This window comes from Neofelis nebulosa, chromosome 4 (assembly GCF_028018385.1).
Source record: "Neofelis nebulosa isolate mNeoNeb1 chromosome 4, mNeoNeb1.pri, whole genome shotgun sequence".
NCBI lineage: Eukaryota > Metazoa > Chordata > Mammalia > Carnivora > Felidae > Neofelis > Neofelis nebulosa.
In genome coordinates this window covers 158313364-158336557 of record NC_080785.1, presented here as the reverse complement: position 1 = coordinate 158336557, position 23194 = coordinate 158313364, and the positions used below count along the sequence as shown (strand labels likewise).

Sequence of the window (23194 nt, the reverse complement as noted above, 5' to 3'; positions counted from 1 at the left end):
AAACCCTGATGTGTTTACACTGACTTTTGGCACATATTCCTACTTCTATTTTCTATCACCAGATAAGTTAATTATGGCTTCTATTTTTTTGGTCTTTTTCAGGGAAAATAAATGCAAGATTATTTGGGGTGGCAAGGAAGGAGAGTCTAGCAAGGCAGGGACTAGGGTCAAGCAAGTGAGGCATTCACCTTGACCACCAAGTTTAAGGGGCCACCAAAGAATTCAGTGATCAAGATAAATCATATTTTGGGGCACCTGGGTGGCTCAGTCGGTTGAGTGTCTGACTCGATTTCAGCTCAGGTCATGATCTCACCGTTTGTGGGTTCCAGCCCCGTGTCAGGCTCCTTGCTGATAGTGTGGAGCCTGCCTAGGATTCTCCCTCCCTCTCTCTCTGCTCACTCTCTCACAATAAACTTAAAAAAGATAAATTGTATTTAATACAACCTTTTTAAAACCAAAATTAATGCAAAAAATGTATGATGAGCAGCGCATTAACATTTTAAATAAAGATGGGATGTAACGGTGAGCTTTCATAGCTCTGCCTCAAACATCTCGTCCTGACCCAGCCCTTGGGGTCTAGAATCTGTCACCTACAGAAACAACATACATTCACTAACTTCAATTTCCTTGGTTGTTTTAAATTTTCAAAGCAACTAATACTAAATCAAAAGAATTAAAAACGTGGTTTATCTACATTTCGGAGTGCATTGACATTTGTCAGTCCAATTAGAGGAAGTGGATTTTTTTCTCTGATGACCACAGGGAACCACACCTACAGTTCCTGGATATAATCCAGAAGCCATGTTTACCATGAGCTCTTTCAAGTTCACAGTCTCTCACCTGTTTCCCAGGTCAACCAGCATACACTCCAAGACGTCTCTGGATCTGTAGCCAGCTAAGGAGCAGTGGCTACACCCCAAGACTTATGCTGGCCACTTAAACATACCTCTTACAGGACAACTCTAAGAGGGGTTGATCTTACCATCTGGACTTTTTCTCATTTTGTAAGGGGGGCAAAGGATGCCACCAAATATTGCTAGCTAACTGCCTTGAATCTTCTCAGTATAACTTAGGAATCTGGCTTCAAAAGGGATCAGCATTTCTTTTTTTTTTTTTTAATCTTTTTTTAATGTTTATTTCTGAGACAGAGGAGGGGCCGAGAGAGAGGGAGACACAGAATCCGAAGCAGGCTCCAAGCTCCGAGCTGTCAGCACAGAGCCCAACGCGGGGCTCAAACCCACAAACTGTGAGATCATGACCTGAGCCGAAGTCAGTCGCTCAACTGACTGAGCCACCCAGGCTCCCCTAAAGGGATCAGCATTTCTTTAGAGCAAACAATTTCATGTTTGAATATAACAATATTTTGCATATTAATACATCTACTAATGAAAACATAGAAATGTTCAGCCAGTTTGGTCGAGATTACGATGTGTCTCGCTGATCCTCTCATGCTGGGGGTTTCCTCCTGACCCCCGAGAACGTGTATCTCCAGTTCTGGCTTGTTTTTTCAGGGCTTGCTACAGTTGGTCCTCTCCTTCCAATCGACACCTTCATGTCTTTGTCTCTTCTTGGAACACTGGCTTCCTCTCCTCATAATTCCTGAGAAATGTATGCTTCTGACCCCAAGTTCCAACATAAAGACTTCCAGTTTTTCCACTTCAGGGCAAGACCTTTAACTAATGGATTTAATCTCTTTATATCCCTGTTTCCTCATCTTTGAAATGGAGCTGATAATATTATCTTCCTTGTGAAGTAAAAGAACCCACATGTGTTAAATCATTTAAGACCATACCTATCATTGGGGCACTTGGGTGCCTCAGTTGGTTGAGCATCTGACTCTTGATCTCAGGTCAGGTCCTAATCCCACGGTCAACGGATTGAGCCCCGCCCGAGGCTCTGTGCTGAGCATGGAGTCTGCTTAAGATTCTTTTTCTCCTTTTCTCTGCCTGTCTCTTTTCCTAAAATAAATAAAATTAAATTTAAAAAAGGACTATACCTATCTATCATTAGTTACCAGGGAAATACAAATCAAACCCACAATAAGATACTACTAGAATGACTATAATCAAAAAGTTAGATACATTAGCGTTGGCGAGGATGTGGAAACACTGGAACCCGCAGAGACTGCTGGTGGGGATGTAAAATGGAGCCACCGCTTTGGAAAGCAGTCTAGCAATTCCTCAAATGATTAAACATAGAGTTACCACATAACCCCTCATTTCCATTCCTAAGTACACACCTCCCAAGCGAAAATGTATGTCCACATAAAAACTTGTACATGAATGTTTACAGCAGCATTACTCATTATAGCCAAAAGTTAGAAACAACTCAAATATCTATCAACAGATGAATGGATAAATAAAATGTGGCCTATCGAAACAATGGAATATTATTCAGCCATAGAAAAGAATGAAATACTGATACATGTGGATAAACCTTGAAAACATTATGCTGAGTAAAAGAAGCCAAACACGAAAGGATAAATATTGTATGACTTATATATATGACTTATATAAAATGTTCAGAACAGGTAAATCTACAAATACAGTGGATTAGGGCTGCTTAGGGCTGAAGGGAAGAGAGGAAAGAGGGATGACCCTTAAAGGCTATAAGGTTTTATTTGGAGGTGATGAAAATTTTCTAAATTGACTGATTTGGATTACACATATCTTTAAACAGGTGAATCATATGGTATGTGAATCATATCTCAATAGAACTATTTTTTTTTAAACCTTACCTAGCTGATGATAAATGTCCCTCCCTCCCCCCACCATGGGGAAAATGGAAGATGTTATCAGCATAACTACTAACAAGGAAGGAAGAAAGAAAGGAAGGAGGGGGGGGTTGGCGCCTGGGTGGCTCAGTTGGTTGGGTGGCTGACTTCTGCTCAGGTCATGATCTCACAGTCCCTGAGATCGAGCCCCACGTTGGGCTCTGTGCTGACAGCTCAGAGCCCAGAGCCCGCTTCAGATTCTGTGTCTCCCTCTCTCTCTGCCCCTCTCCTGCTCACACTGTGTCTCTCACTCTTTCTCTCAAAAATAAAGATTAAAAAAATTCAAAAAAAAAAGAAAGGAAGGAGGGGGAAGGAAAGAAGAAAGAAAGATGAAAGAAAGAAAGAAAGAAAGAAAGAAAGAAAGAAAGAAAGAAAAAAAAAAGGGAGGGAGGGAGGAAGGAGGAAAGAAAGAAAGAAAGTTGATTGCTTTTGTTTCCAACTCATATATCTGGCTTTATCTTTGAGCTAAAGATTTTGTAGGGCAGTGGTTCCCAAAATTTCATCCTCAGACCTGCAACCCCAGCACCTGAGAGCTTGTTAGATGTATGGATTCTAGAGCCCTACCCTGACCTGTTGAAGCAGACACTTTGGAGTGGGTCCAGCAGCCTGTGACCTAACCAGCCCTCCAGGTGACTGTGATGTGCCCCCACTTTGGACCTCCATTGCCACAGAGGACTCACTGGGCTGGTGGCATACCGCATCCCTGCATCTGTCTGGTTTCATGAACCTGGGCAAGTCTGAGCTTCACTGTGTCCATTTCCTCATTTAAAAAACAGGTGTAATTTAAAGGGGCTGCCTGACTCCGCCTGAACACCTCCCTTGAAGCAAGACCCAGCCTGTGGGTGCTTCCCTCAATATATCTGAGTACACAACACATGAAAGAGAAATGGATTTTTATTGAGGATTTCAAGGGAGTCAGGAAAGGGGGAATTATATCAGGCACTTTATGGCAACCTCATAAACCTTATAAAATGCCCATTTACAGGCCTGCTCATTCCTCAAACTTTTTCACCAGTCACTGGGCCCATCACCTCCCTTACGTCCTGGAGGTTAAGGGCCAGCAACTGGTTCTTCTACCTGTCCTGACCCTTTCTCTCAGCTCAGCCCCCACTTCCTTATCCCTGTCCCTCTCCACTTCCTTATCCCTCTCCCATGAAGGCTTAAACTCCATGTGTCCACACATAGCTTTTTTCCCAAGGAGAAATTCAGATCCCTCCTCTTTCTTTCTCCTCAACCAGTCATTCAGCTCAATGAAGGCAACTCCTAAGAGGAGACACCTTTCCTCCAAAAATGTGAAGAATTAAAAATGAACAATCATTTTCTTCATCAAGAATGCTTTCCTTTCTTCAGTGTAGTATTCAGAATGACAGCAATGGTGTGTCTGAGGCAGAGGACACAATGCTTGGTACACAGCAGGTGCCCAATCACAGTTTATGCATTTTGGGCAGAGTCGGCATCCCTCATTCACACATTCATGATAAACCATGAACACAGGTTCCCCAACACAGCAATGTGGGCACCCCCTCCCCCAATGCCACCATCAGGCACAGGAACCTGGAGGAAGGTGACATACTAGGTCCATATTGGAAAGGTCATCACCCCAGTGAATCCAGGAAGAACAAGGTCAACCAGACTGAGAGAAAGGAGAGAACACACACATCTAGAATTCGGAGTACTTGCAAAGTGGGGAGGTGGGGTAATTCCCATATAAGAATCATCACCAGTGAAGTGTAATCATTCCCATTTTACAGATAGAAGCCTGAAGTGCCTCTACCTGACACATCATTGCCATGAAAGAAGCCACTTCAGGAGCTCTGGGGATGGAGTTTTCTGAGGAAGGTCTTGGTCATGGCAGTCTTCAGCTCCTTGTTCCTGAGACTGAAGATGATGGGGCTGAGGAAGGGGGTGAGGACCGTGTAGGTGATGCCCATCAGGGTGTCTCCTTCCAGAGACTGGGGACCCTTGGGCTTGAGGTAGACGACAGAGGCAAAGCCGTAGTGCACAACGACCACAGTGAGGTGGGACACACAGGTGGAGAAGGCCTTGTGCCGGCCCTCAGCTGAGGGGATCCTCAAGATGGCGGCCACGATGAAGGCATAGGAGAGGAGGATGAGGAGACAGCAGCCCAGCAGGGCCATGATGCACACCAGCCCCACACCCAGGGCCACGGTTGGTACATCAGTTCCACAGGCCAGCTTCACCACAGGAGGCACGTGGCAGAAAAAATGGTGGATCTCATTGGGTCCACAGAAGGTGAGGTGGAAAACGGCCGTGGTCACCACCAGCCCCATGACCGAGCCACCTACCCAGGACCAGGCCACCAGGCAGGCGCAGCCGCGGGGGCTCATGAGCACATTGTAGCGCAGGGGGTGGCAGATGGCCACGTAGCGGTCGTAGCCCATGACGGTGAGCAGGAAGGAGTGGGTGAAGCCGAACGTGAAGGAGAAAAACATCTGGCTGGCACAGGCCGTCCAGGTGATGGTGCGGCGAGTGGAGAGCAGGTTGGCCAGCAGGCGCGGGGTGATGGCCAAGGTGTAGAGGATCTCGGAGGTGGACAGGGCGCACAGGAAGAGGTACATGGGCGTGTGCAGGCTGCGCTCGCTCCAGACTGTGGCCATGATGAGCAGGTTCCCCAGCAGCGTGAACAGGTACATGAGCAGGAACAGCAGGAAGAAGATGGGCAGGAGATGCCTTGGGAAGGTGGAGAAGCCCACGAGGATGAATTCGGACACGGAGCTGTGGTTTCGGCCCAGCGTGGCGGCCATCCCTGGGTGGGGAGAGAGCGAGGGCGGCCAGGTGGGCGGGAGCTACGGGTGTGTGCTGAGCCCAGCCTGGGAGGACTTCCCCGAGGAGGTACCCCCTCACCCCGCAGGCCATGGCTGGTCCCTCGGCCACAGGCTGTTCGTGAGGATGGTCAGCGCCCCTCTGAGCTGCGCGGGGTTCACGGAAGATAGTGGGCCTCAAGTGCTTAGCGCTGATCCTGGTGTGTGGTAAGAACTCAGGACACGATGATAATAATAATACTGTTAATAATAATGGCTACTAGTATTTTAAAATCCCAGTGATAGGAGCTCTGGGTCTCTACTCAGCCACACCTGGATTGAGTCGCCACTAGCTTGTCAGTGCCTCCAGTCATTGTGCTAATAGGGAATGGAAAAATAAAGAAAAACACAATTCAGTCTTCTTTTTGAAAACAGTGATTATGCTGGGGTCTCCCATGAAATATTTTGAATTGGAAGAACCTGCTGCTGGTTGGTGTTCCATCTTTGAAAGGACAGCGCAAACCTCGCCATCATGTGTCCTGTAGGCTGCATCTCCTTAGTGCCTGCCAGGCTTGCTAAGTATTATGGGGTGGCTTTTCTCTCTTTTTAGACAAAACTCTACCATGTTATCTGCCTAAGTTAAATAAAGTTGAGAAGTTGCTTTAAAACACTCTTGCAACACCAACACCAACCACAACAACATTGGGTTGGTTCCTTAACCTTTTTGAGCCTCAGTTTCCTCCTCCCTAAAGGAAGTTGATCATAATGTCTGGCTGACAAGGTTGTTATGAGAAGTAAGATTATGTGCTTAATGTACTTACTGTGGGGAGTGAAATAGAGTAAACACTAGAGACGCTGAGAATGAGGAAGGGCATGAATGACCAGAATCAGATTCCCTTAAAATGTAGCAACTTATGGTTGTATCTCTCTCTTTCTAGAGACAGCATGGAAGCTGGGGAGAAGGGCAAGGGAGAGAGAGAGAGAATCTTTTCTTTTGGAGTTTATTTATTTATTTTGAGACAGAGAGAGAGAGAGAGGGAGAGAGAGGGGGGGAGAGAGAGAGAGAGAGAGAGAGAGAGAGAGAAGGGCAGAGAGAGAGGGAGAGAGAGAATCCCAAGCAGGCTCCACACTGTCAATGCAGAGCTTGATGCAGGGCTTGATCTCATGAACCATGAGACCATGACCTGAGCCAAAACCAAGAGTCAGATGCTCAACTGGCTAAGCCACCCAGGTGCCCCTGTATCTCCTTTTTGATTATGCATTTAATGCATTTACCACTTTTGTAATTCCTGGTGTTTCTGTCACATTATTTAATACACACACACACACACACACACACACACACACCTCAAGTATATATACACACATATGTGTATATATATGTGCAAAAGCTAATATATACTTATATACATATATTTAACTTGTATAAATATACACAAACATGCATACACTCCTATTCAATACACCAAACAACAAAACAAAACAAAACAAAACAAAAAAAAACCCCAACACTAGGAACATGGACCTATCACCAAAAAAGATCATGTGTGAGGCCATAAAGGAAGTGCAGGTGCATTCCATTCCCAAGTACCAATACCCAAAGCCCCAGATATCCGACCATTTGGCAATACAACTGGACTTTAATAAGAAAAGGACCCCTCAAAATTCCCATGTATTTAGAATGTAAATATTGGGTGAACCATTTGACAATGCCAAAGTAACATATTAGTTGTTAATCATCTGGCTAAAAGGGAAATTAAGAGATACTTAGAAGTGAATGATAATGCAAACTTGAAATAACAACTACATGAAATGGATTGTGTCCTGGAATAGAAATAGGATATTAGTGGAGAGTCGAAAGAATTCTAGAAAGAGCTGTTGTTTGCTATACAGTGTTATATACCAGCGTTCGTGCCCTGGGTCTCATCATTGTCCTGGTTCTGGAAGATCCTGGCATTCAAAGGGGTTGGTGGGGGGAGGATGAGAGTTTTCTGTATGCTTTTTGCAGCTTTCTCATAAGTTTAAAATTAGTTAATAATAAAACATTACAAAAGAAGGTATCATTCAAAGTTGCACAAAACCTGACAACAGTCTAGGAATTACTTGAAACAAGTACACACAGGAGCTTCATGGAGAACTATGAGACCTCTAACAGACAGGAAACATGACAGATGACCTAACAAAACAGATGAAAGCAAAAGACAATATCAGAAAGATGTTCATTCTTCCCCAAATTTAATCTATACATTCAATGTAATCCTCTCAAAAACATCCAGTTGGACTCTTGAGAAAGAGGATAAACGTATTGCAAAATGTTTGTCAAAAATAAGGACCCACGAATAACTGAGTCCATCTGGAAATGAAGAATGACAGGAGGCGGGGGGGGGAGACTGCACTCTGTAGACACGCGACAGCATCTTGGAAACAAAGCAGTGTGGGATCAGTGCAAGGACAGACAGTGACCAGTGGTTCTGGAATCAGAGCTCGGAGACAGAGCCATTCATGTATGGTTAAGGTCACACCACAAATCATTTGGAAAAAAGGCGAATTGTTTAGGGGATGCTGTTGAGGAAAGTATCTCTCTCTACAAACAAAAACCACAACTAGACTTTCAATACCCCACTGAAAAGAGAATCAAGGTAGATTGAAAACATAATTGTGAAAGATAAAAACATAGCTAATGACAGCAAGTGTAATAGGATCTTTGTGCTCCAAGAACAGGAAACACATTCCCTAAAAAGAAAAAAGAGCACAAACCTTCAGTAAAAAAGATCAATTCTTTTACATCGAAATTCTGAATCCTTTTAACAAAGAGCATCGTGGATAAAGGTTACAGATGACAGAGAACAGAGAGCTACTTGCTGTATAAGTTCCTGAGCTCTGCCGTTCACCCTACAAGCTAGAGTTAACAATACGATAGTGCACAATTACACTTGTTAAGAACACAGACGCCAATATTGTATTCTCATCATCAAACTCGCGAAGAGACGAGATCTTATTTATCCCCAACACTAAAACAGACATGATGATCACGTGACCCAATAGACATGCTAGCTATTAGCGCAATGGCGATCGCATTATAATGAATAAACGTACCAACTCAACACACTGTACACCTTAAATTCACACAAGTTTATTTGTCAACTATATTTCAATAAAAAAGAACTTGTTAAGAGGGTAGATGTCCTTTAAAGTTACTAACTCTCACACACACACACACACACACGGGGGGGGGACATAAGGAATCTTCGGAGGCGGTAGATAACATTTATTACCTTGGTTGTGCGGCTGGTATCACAATTGTAGGCGTATGTCCAAAGTCATCAAAATGTACCCATTAAATATACGCAGCTCTTTGTATATCATGTATACCTCGATCAAGCTGAAAAAAACCCATTGACAAGAGAGTAATATCTAGAATCTACAGTGAGAAAAAAGAGAAATGAGGAAACCAATGAGAAAAAGGACAGGCATCATGATAGAAAGTGGGCAAGAGGGGGGCACAGGTGATCTGCAGCTGAGGAAACGCACTAGGCCAGCAGCAAACAAGGACATGAGTGGCTCATTAGCAAGGAGAGGAATTCGGTTTACCACAGCAACATTCAGGACGCCTGGGTGGCTCAGTAGGGTAAGCGTCTTTGTCTTGGTTTCAGCTCAGGTCGTGATCTCATGGTCCGTGAGTTCGAGCCCCGCATTGGGCTCTGCTCTGATGGTGTGGAGGCTGTTTGGGATTCTCTGCCCCTCCCCTGGTCATGCTCGCTCTGTCTGTCTGTCTGTCTGTCTCTCAATAAATGAATAAACATTAAAAAAATAATAAAACAGCATCAGTCTGTGAACACAGTGGGTACAGGCTCCCCATCTGCTTGCTGAGCGGCAAGACTTAGAAATCTGGATCCGCCCTGTGTTGGCCCAGATGTCAGATGAGTAGACTGAAGACATCCTCACTTGGTGGTTCACGGCCAGATTAAGGGGACACTTACCCAAGGTCCCACAAACACTTCTAGATCTCCATCTGAAACACAGCTCAGCGAGGGGACGTGGTCAAGCCATTCATGGCAGCCTTGTCTGTGATGGCAGACAGTCAGAGGCAGTCAGAGACACCCCCACCCTCACCTGGGGGCAGGGCCAAGTAACATGTGTTGGGCGTGAGCCACGAAGCTCTACACGGCATATAGAAAAAACAAACCTGACAGCCACAGAGCACAGGGGATGGCTCTGAAGCCGCAGCTCTGGTGAAAAATTGGAAAAGAGGTACACACAGGTATGCGTATTTATATCTGCATCACTGACACATGCATCTCGATGATACATACTAATATATCCGTGATACACAATCTGTCATTTACATATATCACTGAGATTTGATGACAAGGCTTCAAATACTTACCTTGGGGCAGGGCTCACCCCCATATCACAGCACTGCCTCTGCCCCCTCACCCAGCCCCCAGAAGGTTGTCACCAAGTGTTATCTCAGAGCCAAGTCAGCCAATGCTTGGAGGACCCAGGACCCCACCTGGAAAGTGGATGATTGGGCTGGGTGTCAGGATGGGGTCTCTCTCTCATGCAGGAAAGAAGCATTTGGGGGCAGCAGGGGCCTGGGCGGCCCAGCAATCCCGGGGCACCAGACTCAGCTCCTCCTGGACCTCATCCCTCAGCCACCATCTCTGGTCCCCACTGCCGGCCTCTGTGTGCCGTGGTCTAGCCCTGGCTCTGGCCTCACGCCCCGTCTGCTGGTGCACTGTGCCCGCTGACCTCCCCTCTCGACTCCACCCTCCTCTGGCTGCCAGACTCCAGCTCCTGACACAGACACACCTTGTGGAGTCATGCCAACCCGGGGTCCAGGGCAATCTCTGCTCTGCAGGCGAGTGCCCCCTACCCACCTCCTATCCCCACCCCCTTGGGGAGCCCACCCCTTCCTCCCTCCTGGCTATGAACAGGCTCCCAGGCACGTGCTCTGAAATCCACAAATAGTACCATAAAAGGGGTCTCTCTTGGCTCCGGGTCTCTCTCTGGCACTCGTTCGGGCACTCACCCTTCCCAGAACAGCCCCTCTGCATATGCTGCAAGGGAGCTCCCCAAGTCAGCTGTATAGGTCTGGACTTAAAGGGGGAGAGAGGCCCACCTTCTACCTCTGGGCTCTCAGCCAGAACCCCCAGCCAGGGCACATGCAGGCTGGCTCCCAGATCCTGCTCCTGTACCCTTTCACCTCCAGGGGACACTATGGAACCCACTCTGCTCTCTCTGCTTCTACACCACTGCCAGAGACTCAAGACTGTGCTCACAGGAGCACAAGCAGACAGAGACAACACCAATGCACATGTACACATGGCTTCTGAAATACACACGGGCAGTGGAACCCAGCAAACACGCAGCCAGGAGCAGAGACCTTGCTGGTTCTGCAACCCATCTACAGAGCACTAACCAGTGCCCGGAGCTTGTCTGGGACTGGGATAAGCCAGGGACACACAGACACCGTGGTGGGTTGTATAGCATCCCCCTCAAATTCACATCCATTGGAACCTCAGCATGTGACCTTATTTGGAAATAGGGTCTTGGCAGATATAATCAAGGTAAGGCTCAAGGTGAGACCGTACTGGGTAAAGGTGAGACCTAAATCTAATGGCTGGTGTCCTCACAGGAATAGGAGGGGACACACAGAGGGAGGCAAGGCTGTGTGCAGACGGAGGCAGGTATTGGGGTGATGCGGCCACAGGCAAGGAACAGCTGGGGTCACCAGAAGCTGGAAGAGGCCAGGAAAGATTCTGCCCTGGAGTCTCTGCAGGGAGCATGGCCCTGTGGAAACCTTGGTTTTGGATTGTAGCCTCCAGAACTGTGAGGATAAATTTCTGCTGTTTAAAGCCACCTGGTTGTGGTCCTCTGTGACAGCAGCCCCAGGAAATGGATTCAGGCAAATGCGGCTGCATGTACACAAACACTGCACGCAGAAGCAGGCACCGTGCTGCAGAAATGAGCACACGTGCATGGTGACAAGCCCAGGGTCGCCCTTCTGGCTCAACCTGGTGCAGAGACTACTTCCTGCCTGGGAATGGACCCTGACAATCCCTGACTGCTGTGGATCCAGGCTTTGGGGGAAGGAGGCAGTGTGGGCCAGGTTGGGACCAGGTTGCTGGGGCCGTAACCCCTGCCCCCATCCGACTCCCCACCCCTTCCTCCAGCCAGAGCCTCCCTCTGCTCTGGCTTTCTGCGGTCGCCACAATTTCCCCCTTCAGCTCCCACCTTGCTTGCTACCTGTTCCTGGGAAACCGAGTTCCTCTCGCCTGGCGTGAAGACTGTCCGTCTGGGATGCTCTGTTTGCAGCCCAGCCTGGGGCCACCCCTCCTGCTGCTTGGTGAGCAGGGCAGGAGCTCTATCTCCGCAGGTGCCTCCCCTGAGGCGGGTTTCCTGGGAGCCTCTCCCCTGAGACTGGGATGCAGGTTAGAGCTCCTCCATGTCCAAGGGGGCTGCTGGAGCCCTGGGAATGCCCCTTCCTCTGTGGATATTTCTCTCTCTCCTCCCTCCCTCCCACTCCCTCTCTTCTTCCCCACTAGTCATTCCACCCTTCTGTCAACCTCTCTCCTTCCTTCATCCATCCATTACATCCTCGCTGAGCTCTAGCTAAGGGACCCGCTCTGAATCTTGGGATACGAAACAACACTGATGTAACCTGGCACTAAAAAAGCCCTCAGTGTGGGGACAGGAAGAGCTGGATGCAGACATATCACATTTTATAAAATGGAACAACACAATTATGACATACTATAATATATAATATACTGTGGTTGCACCAGAACAATATTTATTCAGTAAGTTGAGTGGTGTAGTCAACTAACAAATATTTAGTAAACTTCTACTATGTGCCAAGTGGGTTTTTCTTTTGATATTGATTTCAAAGCTTTTTGTTCTGTATTGAAAGTAGTGCCCAAAAGGAAAGGCATTATAATTTGTGAACTAAATTATACATCTTGCATTTCATTAGCCTAATAGTTGGAACCACTTAGTCTTTAGCCACAAGACTACTTGTTAGAGTACCAAGGAAAAAGTGTTATTTGTGCTTTGAGATTGGTCACGGAAAAGAAAATAGCAACAAGCAGTAAAAAGATGAATTTAAACATACTGTAAAGATTATTACATGTGTTATATGTTATATACACTTACGTATATATGTTCACACGCGTATATGCACATTCATTCCAGTGGCTCTGCTTTTCTGGGGAACCCTGACTAACACAAAAACCTTAAAAGAAAAAGAGGCCTTGTAAAAATGTCCCTTTTCCATCTAAAGAGATGAGACCCAGACCTCAGGATCCCTGGTGGTTTGTCCTGTGGGTAAGCATTTCCCCCAGTTCAGCCCCTGCAACTCAGCGTCTCTCTGAGGATGTGCGTGATGCTGTGTCTTTATTCTAACGCAGGGGCCCCATCACACAGGAGGGTGAGCATCCCTCCTGAGTCACCTGGTCCACGTCGAGCACGGAGACCGTTCCTCCTGTTCCAGCGCCTGCTCTGATAGTGTTGGTTGAGGGCACACGGCACCCCAGGCCCTGTGCTGGGGCCCCTGCAGCTACACGGTCAGGTGAGTCCTCAAAACACACCCCAATGAGCAAACCCTGCAGCTGGGCTACCGGGACTCCTTCACCTTTGTTGACCGAATTCCAAGGACACTCAGCACTTCTCGAGAGCCATCTCAACGCCCCAGGTCTTCTCCACAAAGAAGAATGGTCTAAGAATCTGGCTTGAAACTAATTGTAAAGTGAAACCCAGTAACATTTAACGTCAGGATGCCATTTCACGAGTCAGTTTCTGGGGCTGCTGTAACAAAGCATATAAATCTCATGCTCTGACACCACACACATCTATCCTCTTCTATGCTGGAGGCCAGAAGCCGAATCAGGGTCACCAGGTGTGAGTCCAGGTGTGAGCAGGGCTGCATCCTTCAGGGGATCCGGGGAGGGATGTGTCTCCTGCTTTCCCAGCTTCGAGGGCACCACGCATCCCCTGGCTCGTGGTTCCTGCCTCAGCTACTCCGATTCCTCCTTCCGGTGTCACATCCCCTGCTGCTCCCTGTCTCTGGCCCCTCCTGCCCCCTTGTCTAAGGACACTTGCAAGTATAGCAGCCCATCTGGGTGATAAGGGTAATCCCCCTGTCTCAGATCTTAACTGCATCTCATCTGCACACTCCCTCTTGCTGGGTAAGGGAACGCAGCCACAGGCTCTGGAGAAGCACATCTTAGGAATGGTGGGGGCATCCATCAGTTACACCGATAATGAGCAAAATAATGAATGGAACCCCAAAACTGCCATAGCCGGTTTTGCCAAGCACTCGTTGTCAGTGTTTATGAGACAAAGTGTCTCATGAACTCCTCTGGAGTCCGTGTTTCCCTCTGGCTGTGTGAAAGGGGTGTGTGCCTAGGGCTGCACCTGCCCTCCTTCCCTGAAAGGGTTCTCTTCCTTCTAATGACAGCCTTCTCCTCCTAGTCATGACCTCACTTCTCTCTGTAGACACCTGAGGGAGGTGGGTTCCTGATCACCAACTGCACACACATGCACATTGTAATCGTTTCCTGCTCCCTGCCTCCATGGTGCTGTGGCCTGGGACAGATTTGCATTTTCCACATTTGAAAAATGTGATTAGTGATAGATGTGGGTCATATCTAAATGTGGAGAAAGGATAATTTATTTTGAGACTTAGAAGAGTGAATGCATAGGAAACCCTTCCCACAGCATTTAGCAAGTGGCAGGTACTCATATGTGGCAGCCATCCTTAGATTAGTATTGTAAAACATCTTCTGACTGCAGCTCAAATATCTGGCCACAGTTTAAGTAAGAATTTACACCAATGGAAGGCCCCCTCCTGGAGCTTCAGACATGGTTTCCCAACCCCAGCATGGGAGTCAGACACACCTAAAGTTGCATGTGACCCCTTCACTCACATGTTGTGTGACCCCCGACCAACATTTCTCATCAGCGTAAAGGAGGTACCCACACCCTTGACCTTTCTTTGTGCCATCTTGAGAGAGCACTGTGTCCTCCAACAGAGCCCGTAGATAGATTTGAGTAAACACAAGAATGAGACACTGATGTTTTACCAGAAGTATTGTGGGGCAAAAGGGAAAAAGATTTCCGTAACATGTCAGAGAGCAACACCCTTTAAACATTTTGTATGTTCTTACCCAAACACTGAATCTTCTCCCCTTTCTCTCTCTGTCTCTGTTTCTGTGTCCATTTCTCTATCTCTCTCTTTTCTTCTACTAAACATTCCGACATCCTTCACTCAACCCAGCTCAAAATACAAACCTCCTTAGGGTCTATCCCCTCTAAACACAGCGAGGAACCGTAAACATTCAACCGTCTCCATGGAGACAAATATTTAATGTTCTTTTGGGCATTTGTTATAATTAGAAGGTAATACTTATACAACAGTGGACACAGTGCCTGATAAGAAAATCCCTGATACTGGAGGCATTTATTATTATGCCTATTTTGATTTATCCTTAAGGTGGTGGAGGAGAAATTCTTCTCTTGCTTCTCCATTTAAGAAGAACAATGGGCATCAGTGTTGACACCCATCCATGTCATGTCTCTCACTAGCCAATAGGTAGGTAACACATTCTTAGCAGAGTTAATGGGATGTGGCTCATCACATGGGGTCTTAAACATGAGATCATGCTTACTAGAGCCTATACAAGAGATAGGCAATCAAATTGAGGAAAAGCAAAGGTGTAGGATGCCTCCACACATATGGATGCACCCACCAATACCTATTCAATATTTTCATATATTGAATCACTACAAAGTTCTATGGAGACATTATTATCCCCAGCCCTTCTGTCATATTTCCTCACCAACATATTTCTTCCAGTGTCAGGAGCTTAAGGGACTAAATTTTCTCTGGAAGCTTTTCTTTATGGCATTCTTGAGCTCCTTATTCCTGAGGCTGAAAATGATTGGGCTGAGAAAGGGGGTGAAGACTGTATAGGTGGTGGCCATCAGGGTGTTACTGTCCATAGAATGGGGGCCCTTGGGCTTGAGGTAGATAATGGAGGCAAAGCCGTAGTGCACAATGACCACCGTGAGGTGGGACACACACGTGGAGAAGGTCTTGTGCCTGCCCTCAGCAGAGGGGATCCGCAATATGGCGGCCACGATGAAGACATAGGAGAGGACGATGAGGAATAAACAGCCCATCAGAGCTGAGACACACACCAGGATCACACCCAAGGTGACGGAGGATGTCTCCTTCCCACAGGCCAACTTTAGAAGGGAAAGCACGTGGCAGGCAAAATGGTGGATCACATTAGACCCACAGAAGGTGAGGTGAAAAACTATCAGCGTCAACATTATCCCCATGACTGAGCCACCAGCCCAGAACCAAGACACAAGGCGGGCACAGCCACGGGGGCTCATGAGCACATTGTAGCGCAGGGGGTGGCAGATGGCCACGTAGCGGTCGTAGCCCATGATCATGAGCAGGAAGGAGTGGGTGAAGCCGAATGTGAAGGAGAAAAACATCTGGCTGGCACAGGCCGCCCAGGTGATGGTGCGGTGGGTGGAGAGCATGTCAACCAACATGCGAGGGGTGACGGCAACGGTGAACAGAATCTCGGAGGTGGACAGGGTGCACAGGAAGAGGTACATAGGCGTGTGCAGGCTGCGCTCGCTCCAGACTGTGGCCATGATGAGCAGGTTCCCCAGCAGCGTGAACAGGTACATGAGCAGGTACAGCAGGAAGAAAGCAGGCAGGAGATGCTGTGGGAAGGTGGAGAATCCCACGAGGATGAACTCAGTCACCATGCTATAGTTCTGACCAGGCACGGGTGCTGCATCTGGTGAGATCAGAAAGGGAATGAGGGTGCGTAATTTATCCCATGAATAACAAAGATGATTCAGTGTCTAAAAACCTATCATGTGATCAGTCACAGGAATAAACTAAAATAAATATCATATAATTATATCAATTCAGGCAGCAATCCTGGATTGCTAAATTTCGATTACAGTTTATGATTTTAAAAATTAATGCATAATTATCATAAAATACTGTATTATTTTAGATATACAGTATAATGATTGATATATGTTCACATCTTAAAGATTTTTTAGAAGTTTCTTCTAAATATGAAATCAACTGGACTTTTCTTAGATAGCTAAGAATATACACTACAAAACTAGCAAGAAGTGGGAGACAATAGATGCACTATTTTAGCATCAGGAACAAGCCAAGGTTACTCACTGTCTCTGCTGTTCATTAGCAGGGAAATGAAAGCCGGGAGTGGTGCTTGAGGAATGATAAAGAAAGAAGGAATATTAGGATTGGACGGAAAGAGACGTGATCATCTACCTAGAAACATACAAGAATGAAGGCAGAAAATATTTGAGCAAAGACAGAACACATGCTGTGGAAGACAGATCAACTTCCCAAACTCATAGTGTTTCCCATAGAGTTGCACCCATAATAATCACACACCAGATAGAATTTAAGGAAAAAGTAAGACAACATTGTCAATAGTGACACAAACTATAACGAGACAGCTCTCAAACAGTTTGGTCTCAAGATTTCTTTATGAAAAAAAAAACCCCGTGAGTCCCCCAGAGGGCTTTTGTTTGAGTGAGTTAGAAGTCTCCATTCTTACCATATTAGTAATTAAAACTGAGATTCTTTGAACATATTTAGTTCTAACACATTTTTAAAGTTTACTTACTATTTTGAGAGAGACAGAGACAGCATGAGTTGGCGAGGGGCAGAGAGAGAGGGAGAGAAAGAGAATCCCAAGTAGGCTCTGTACACTGTCAGTGCAAGGCCCACGAGGGGTTAGAACTCATGAAGCGGGAGATCATGACCTGAGCCAAAACCAGGAATTGGATGCTTAACTGATTGAGCCACCCAGGAGCCAAATTCTTGACACATTTAAAGAATAATAATCAACCTTTGGTTCAAACTAAGGAAAGTAACCATATTTTAAAAACCCATTTAATGACGGAGCACCTGGGTGGCTCAGTCAGTTAAGTGTCTGGCTTCAGCTCAGGTCATTATCTCATGGTTCGTGAGTTCGAGTCCTGCATTGGGCTCTGTGCTGACAGCTCAGAGCCTGGAGCCTGCTTCAGATTCTGTGTCTCCTCCTCTCTCTTTGCCCCTCCCCTGCTTGTGCTCTGGTTCTCTCTCTCTCTCTCTCTCAAAAATGAATACAGATAAAAAAAAAACCCTCATTTAATGAGAAGTGTGGCTTTGTTTTAAATTTTAGCAAATTTGTCCAGTGCTGGCTAGATGGCATAGAAGATGTTGCTGGTATCCTCGTCGTTCAGCCTGTGGCAATATGTTCTTAATTTGAAGCATATGATGAAAATATATCCTCACCTTCACTGGAAGAGTGAGGACTTGGTGGTCCCCCAGAATGTGTCTCTGGGACCCCAGGGCCCTCATATCATACTTTGAAAACCTCTGTTATGAAATATCTAGGAATTAATCACACACATGCAGTACTTCCAAGGACAGACACTGTAACTCCTGAGATATCTATATATGGCTATATAAGATTATACATATATAAAATATATACAGCGGAATATGACTCAACCATAAAAAAAGGCTGAAATCTTTCCATTTGCAACAACATGGATGGGATTATACTAAGTGAATACCATATAATAAGGGTATTATACTAAGTGAATAAGCCAGTCAGAGAAAAACAAATAGCATATGATTTCACTCATATGTGGAATTTAAGAAACAAAAAAAAAAAATTGAGAAGTGGAAGAGGGAGAGAGACAGGGAGAGAGAGGCAAACCAAGGAAGAGACTCTTAACTATAGACAACCAACTGATGGTTACCAGAGGACATGGAGTGGGGGGCTGGGTGAATTAGGTGATGGGGATGAAGGAGTGCACTTGCTGTGATGAGCACCGGGTGATGTACAGAAGTGCTGAATCACTGTATTGTACACCTGAAACTAATATTACATGTATGTTAATGGGAATTTAAATAAAAACTTCAAAAAAAGATGAAATGTATGTATGCATTCTATATAAATATATATATATATATATATATATATATATATATATATATACACATACACACACACACACACACACACACAAAGGAGCATTTGAATTTCATCAGCATATCTTCTATGAGTGCTGATGCCATTCTCATTAAATATATTTTAACTGCTTGGAAAAAGAAACAGACATGAAAACTTCCACAAAGGTTTTGTTCAACAAAGGATATCCAGGATACATGAACAGGCAGATGGAAAATTGGGAAAAGAGCCTTTGCATTTTCCAAAATTGATAAGGGAATACTGTCTAGAGTAAATAAGAAACCAGCACATTAAGAAGTAGAGACTGCTTGGGGCGCCTGGGTGGCTCAGTCGGTTGGGCGGCCAACTTCGGCTCAGGTCATAATCTCGCGGTCCGTGAGTTCGAGCCCCGTGTCGGGTTCTGTGCTGACAGCTCAGAGCCTGCAGCCTGTTTCAGATTCTGTGTCTCCCTCTCTCTGACCCTCCCCCGTTCATGCTCTGTCTCTCTCTGTCTCAAAAATAAATAAACGTTAAAAAAAAAATTTAAAAAAAGAAGTACAGACTCCATACAGAAACGAGTCCAGGACATGAGCAGAGAACCTACAGAAGGGGTTACACAGGCAAGTGAACAGATGGTTTCAAGACAAGGAAAAGGAAGGGGAAAACGACCCTGAGATTTCCCTGTACACCTATTCATTTCCCCAGATTAGGAAGTGCCCAGTGCCCACAGCTATACGGGGAGGGAGCCATCCCGCGGCCTGCGGGTGAGACCGACAATGGAGAAGTGCAACCTTCACGTGCACCTGAACCTCTATCTCCATGGCGCACACCTACCTGGACGGAGCATGTGGGATGAAGCCCCGCTTGTAGTGCGGGAATGCACAAGCCTGCTTGGGAACTGTAACTGGGAAGGGGGCAGGTCCCACGGGCCGGATGCAAACCCTGGAGCCCCAGCCAGGAGTTCCATGCACACACAGCAGCATAAATGAAGCCGTAAAATGACACCGAGTGAATGAGGCAAAAGGCAGCTCAACTCTCCAGCATAATTGCATTTGGGCGCATTAAAAACAGAGCACCTGACACTATTCTGTGGGATGCTGGAACGCTGTATACACGCCACTGTCCACTGCTCCAAACCCACAGGCTGCAACACAGACAGTGAGCCCTAGTGTAAATGTGGGCGGAGTTACTATAACGTGTCCTGATTGGTTCACCAGTGGAACAAACACCCCACACTAATACCAGATTGTATGATGTTTAGCAGCATCCCTGGCCTCAACCCTCCAGATGCCGGTAGCATCCCTCCCTCCCCATGAGCTGTGACAACAAAAGGGCCTCCGGGCATGTGCAAATATTTCAGGGGGACAGGATCAGTCCCAATCAACAATAGTGACCTAGAAGCTGCCAAGGTCACTAGGCTGAGTGAGGAACCCAGGACCCAGCAGGGGCAACCCGAGAAAAGTCCCACCAGCTCCCAAGGCTAAGAGCCTGTCTTACCACCTTTCTCCCCAGTCCTGTTCCACCCCCAACCGGGGCTTGCTCCCCACAACTGCCTAAATATTGCCACGTACCCTGTCCCTCCTGGTCCCCCTCTTGCTGGGCTGCCTCTTCCAGGAAGCAGCCAGCAGGGGAGGACAGAAGACGCTCTCTTGGGTTATTCTGTCAGCAGCACACAGGGGCAGGTGTGGGGCCAGACCTCTGGGCTCCTGGAACTGATGCTGTGTGCTTTATCCCTGCTGCAGCTTCCCAGCAGGCTGTTCCCCAGGGCCTCCTCAGGGTCCGGAGTGGCCAAGAGGATCATCAGAGGATCTCTGGGGATGTGCAGCCCCTACTCCTTCCTCCAACTCCCCAACACAACCAAGACTCCCTGCTGTCTCTGTCTGCCCTGAGAGCCCCAGTCCCTGCTGAGGACTAGGAGCTCCCAGTCTTGGGGGAAACAGGGCTGGAGTAGATGCCCTCAATCCCTTAGGGTCAGGGCAGGGTCAGAGGGAAAGCGGGAGCTGGAACAGCCCAGAGTGGGAATCCAGGGCTCCCTCCTGGGGTCAGGGCAGCTGGAGGGTGTCCCAGAATAAGGGTAATTTAGAGCTGGGTCTTGGGGACTGATTTCCTTTGGTCAATAGAAGTTTTCAGTGTCTCCTGGTCACACTGGATAGCCCCACCTTCCCCCACTGGTCAAGTTCTACCCTATCCCTGTTGTCCTGGTCATCTGAGCTAGAACATCTCCATTAGTACGTGCATCCTTGGGCTATAATAACACATTTGGTGTTTGTCCACTTCATGACACACAGCTCCTAAAGCCCTTGTGTCAGGAGTGATGATACTGGATTTTGCATGCTAAGGAGATGCGTGGTGGTTGGGGGCCCCTGGATAGTCTAGGAAGGAGGCTGCTCCCCTGAACGGCCAAGGTGAGATCAGAGAGTTGGGACTTCCAGGTGGGGAGAGGGGCTATGGATTGATATTCAATCTCCAAGGACCAGTGACTTAATCAATCATGTCTGTGTAACAAAACCTCCACAAAAACTCCCTAAGCAATGGGAATCAGAGACCTTCCCATTTGTGGACACGTGGAGGTGCTAGGAGGGTGGTGTGTCCGGAGAGGGCATGGAAGGTCCTCGGTCCTTCCTCCACACCTTGCCTGATGCACCTGTTTCACCTGGCTGTTCCTGACTTGTGTCTTTTATAGTAAACTGGGAAGAGTGAGTGTTGCATTTTCCTGATTTCTGTGAGTCATTCCAGCAAAGTATCCAAAATGAAAGGGGGGAATTTAGAAACCCCAACTGTGAAGTCCCACCAGACAAAAGTGCAGGTACCCTGAACACTGAAAACTTGTCACTGGCATCTCCAGGTAGTTCGTGTCAGAAGTGAACTGAATTATGGGACTGCAAGTTGGTGTCTGGGAAGCTGAAGAATTGTTCATTGTTGTGGGAAGAACTCACCCATTCGGTCTGAAGTGTTAGGCGTAGAAACAGCTCACTTCCTGTGTCCCTCTGTCCAATCAGCAGCACTGTCCATTCTGCCTCTGAAATCAACCTCCAGTCTGCCACTCGACCCAGTCCAGGATGCCCACGCGCACCTCTGCCCATCTCTTCCTGCGTCTGCCCACCCCACCGGCCCTCAGCAGCCTGCTTCCCTCACAGCAGCCAGAGGGGCTCCCTACAAACAGGAATCTGACCATGGTGCGTGGGCTTAAAATGTACCACTTGAATGCCACCTCACACCTGTCAGAATGCCTAGAATTAACAACTCAGGAAATAACAGATGTTTGTGAGGATGCAGAGAAAGGAGAACACTTTTGCATTGTTGGCGGGAATGCAAACTGGGGCAGCCACTGTGGAAAACAGTATGGAGGCTCCTCAAAAAATTAAACATAGAACTGCCCTATGACCCAGTAATTGCACTAGAAGGTATTTATCCAAAGGATACAAAAATGTGGATTCGAAGGGGTATATGCACCCCAAATTTATAGCAGCACTATCAGCCTTAGTCAAACCACAGAAAGAGTCCAAATGCCCATAGACTGATGAGTGGATAAAGATTTGTATATGTATACATTGGAATAATAGCTATGAAAAAGAATGAAATCTTACCATTTGCAACAATGTGGATGGAACTAAAGTGCACAGTAAAACCTTTGACTATGAGTACCTTGTTCTGCAAGTGCTCTATAAGGCGAGCAAACATTTCTAATAAATTAAAAAATTATCATGTTTATTTTTGAGAGAGACAGACCAGCATGAATGGGAGAGGAGCAGAGAAAGAGAAGACACAGAATTCGAAGCAGGCTCCAGGCTCTGAGCCATAAGTACAGAGCCCAATGTGGGGCTTGAACTCATGAACCATGAGATTATGACCCGAGCCGAAGTTGGATGCTTAACTGACTGAGCCACCCAGGCACCCCTCTAATAAATTGCAACTTGATAAATGAGCAATGTCTTGCAATACGGGTGGGACGTGACTCCAGATGTCACATGATCACAACTGAGCCAATGGTTCCTCTCTCTCTCCTGCTGTAGGATTGTGGGTGATCATCTCCCATGCTCGGTCTCAGGCTGTAGTATTTGGCAGAAATCAGTGATTTTTCAGAATGTTTGAAGATGCCCACAATGGGCACTGGTGTATTTTTTGTCACTTCAAAGCACCTGTGGACAGTCCTTTGCTTCTCCATACAAGACGAAGCTCAGGAATGCTTTGCTTCATTCTAGGTCAGGCTGCTTGCAGATTGAGGCCCTTTCCTTTGCTGCCTTATTGTCAGTTTACATTAAATACAATATATGACAAGAGTTTATTAATGTGCTGTAGTCAACATCCATGCAAGTGTATACAATTGCCTCCATGCAGAAAAAGATTCCACTGAGCCAATAGATAGCAGTGATTCCATTAGTGATCGTGAAAGTCGTCCAACACAATAACCCTCCTCTCTCTTGTCTCCTTCACACCAGCCATGAAGGTTTTCAAAGGTAAGTGCAGGTTAGTTTGTTTATTTTTCTTTATATTTCATATTTCCTTTATTATTTTGTATTATATTACAATATTGCAATAATTTTTATATAAATATTTTGGGGTTGCAGAACAAATCATCTGAGTTTCCATTATTTCTTATAGGGAAATTTGTTTTGATAGACAAGTGCTTTGGATTACAAGCATGTTTC

General features: G+C 46.5%; 2 protein-coding genes across 2 annotated transcripts; both read right to left on the bottom strand.

Annotated features, from left to right (window-relative positions):
- Nucleotides 1-4578: 4578 nt before the first annotated feature.
- On the bottom strand, nt 4579-5564 carry LOC131508485 (olfactory receptor 10H1-like). Its single transcript, XM_058723519.1, has one exon. It carries the CDS (start codon nt 5536-5538, stop codon nt 4579-4581), a length of 960 nt encoding a protein of 319 aa, XP_058579502.1. The 5' UTR covers nt 5539-5564.
- A 9829-nt stretch (nt 5565-15393) lies between these two features.
- Nucleotides 15394-16338, bottom strand: LOC131508484 (olfactory receptor 10H3-like). The gene has a single exon (XM_058723517.1). It carries the CDS (start codon nt 16321-16323, stop codon nt 15394-15396), a length of 930 nt encoding a protein of 309 aa, XP_058579500.1. The 5' UTR covers nt 16324-16338.
- Nucleotides 16339-23194: the final 6856 nt, after the last annotated feature.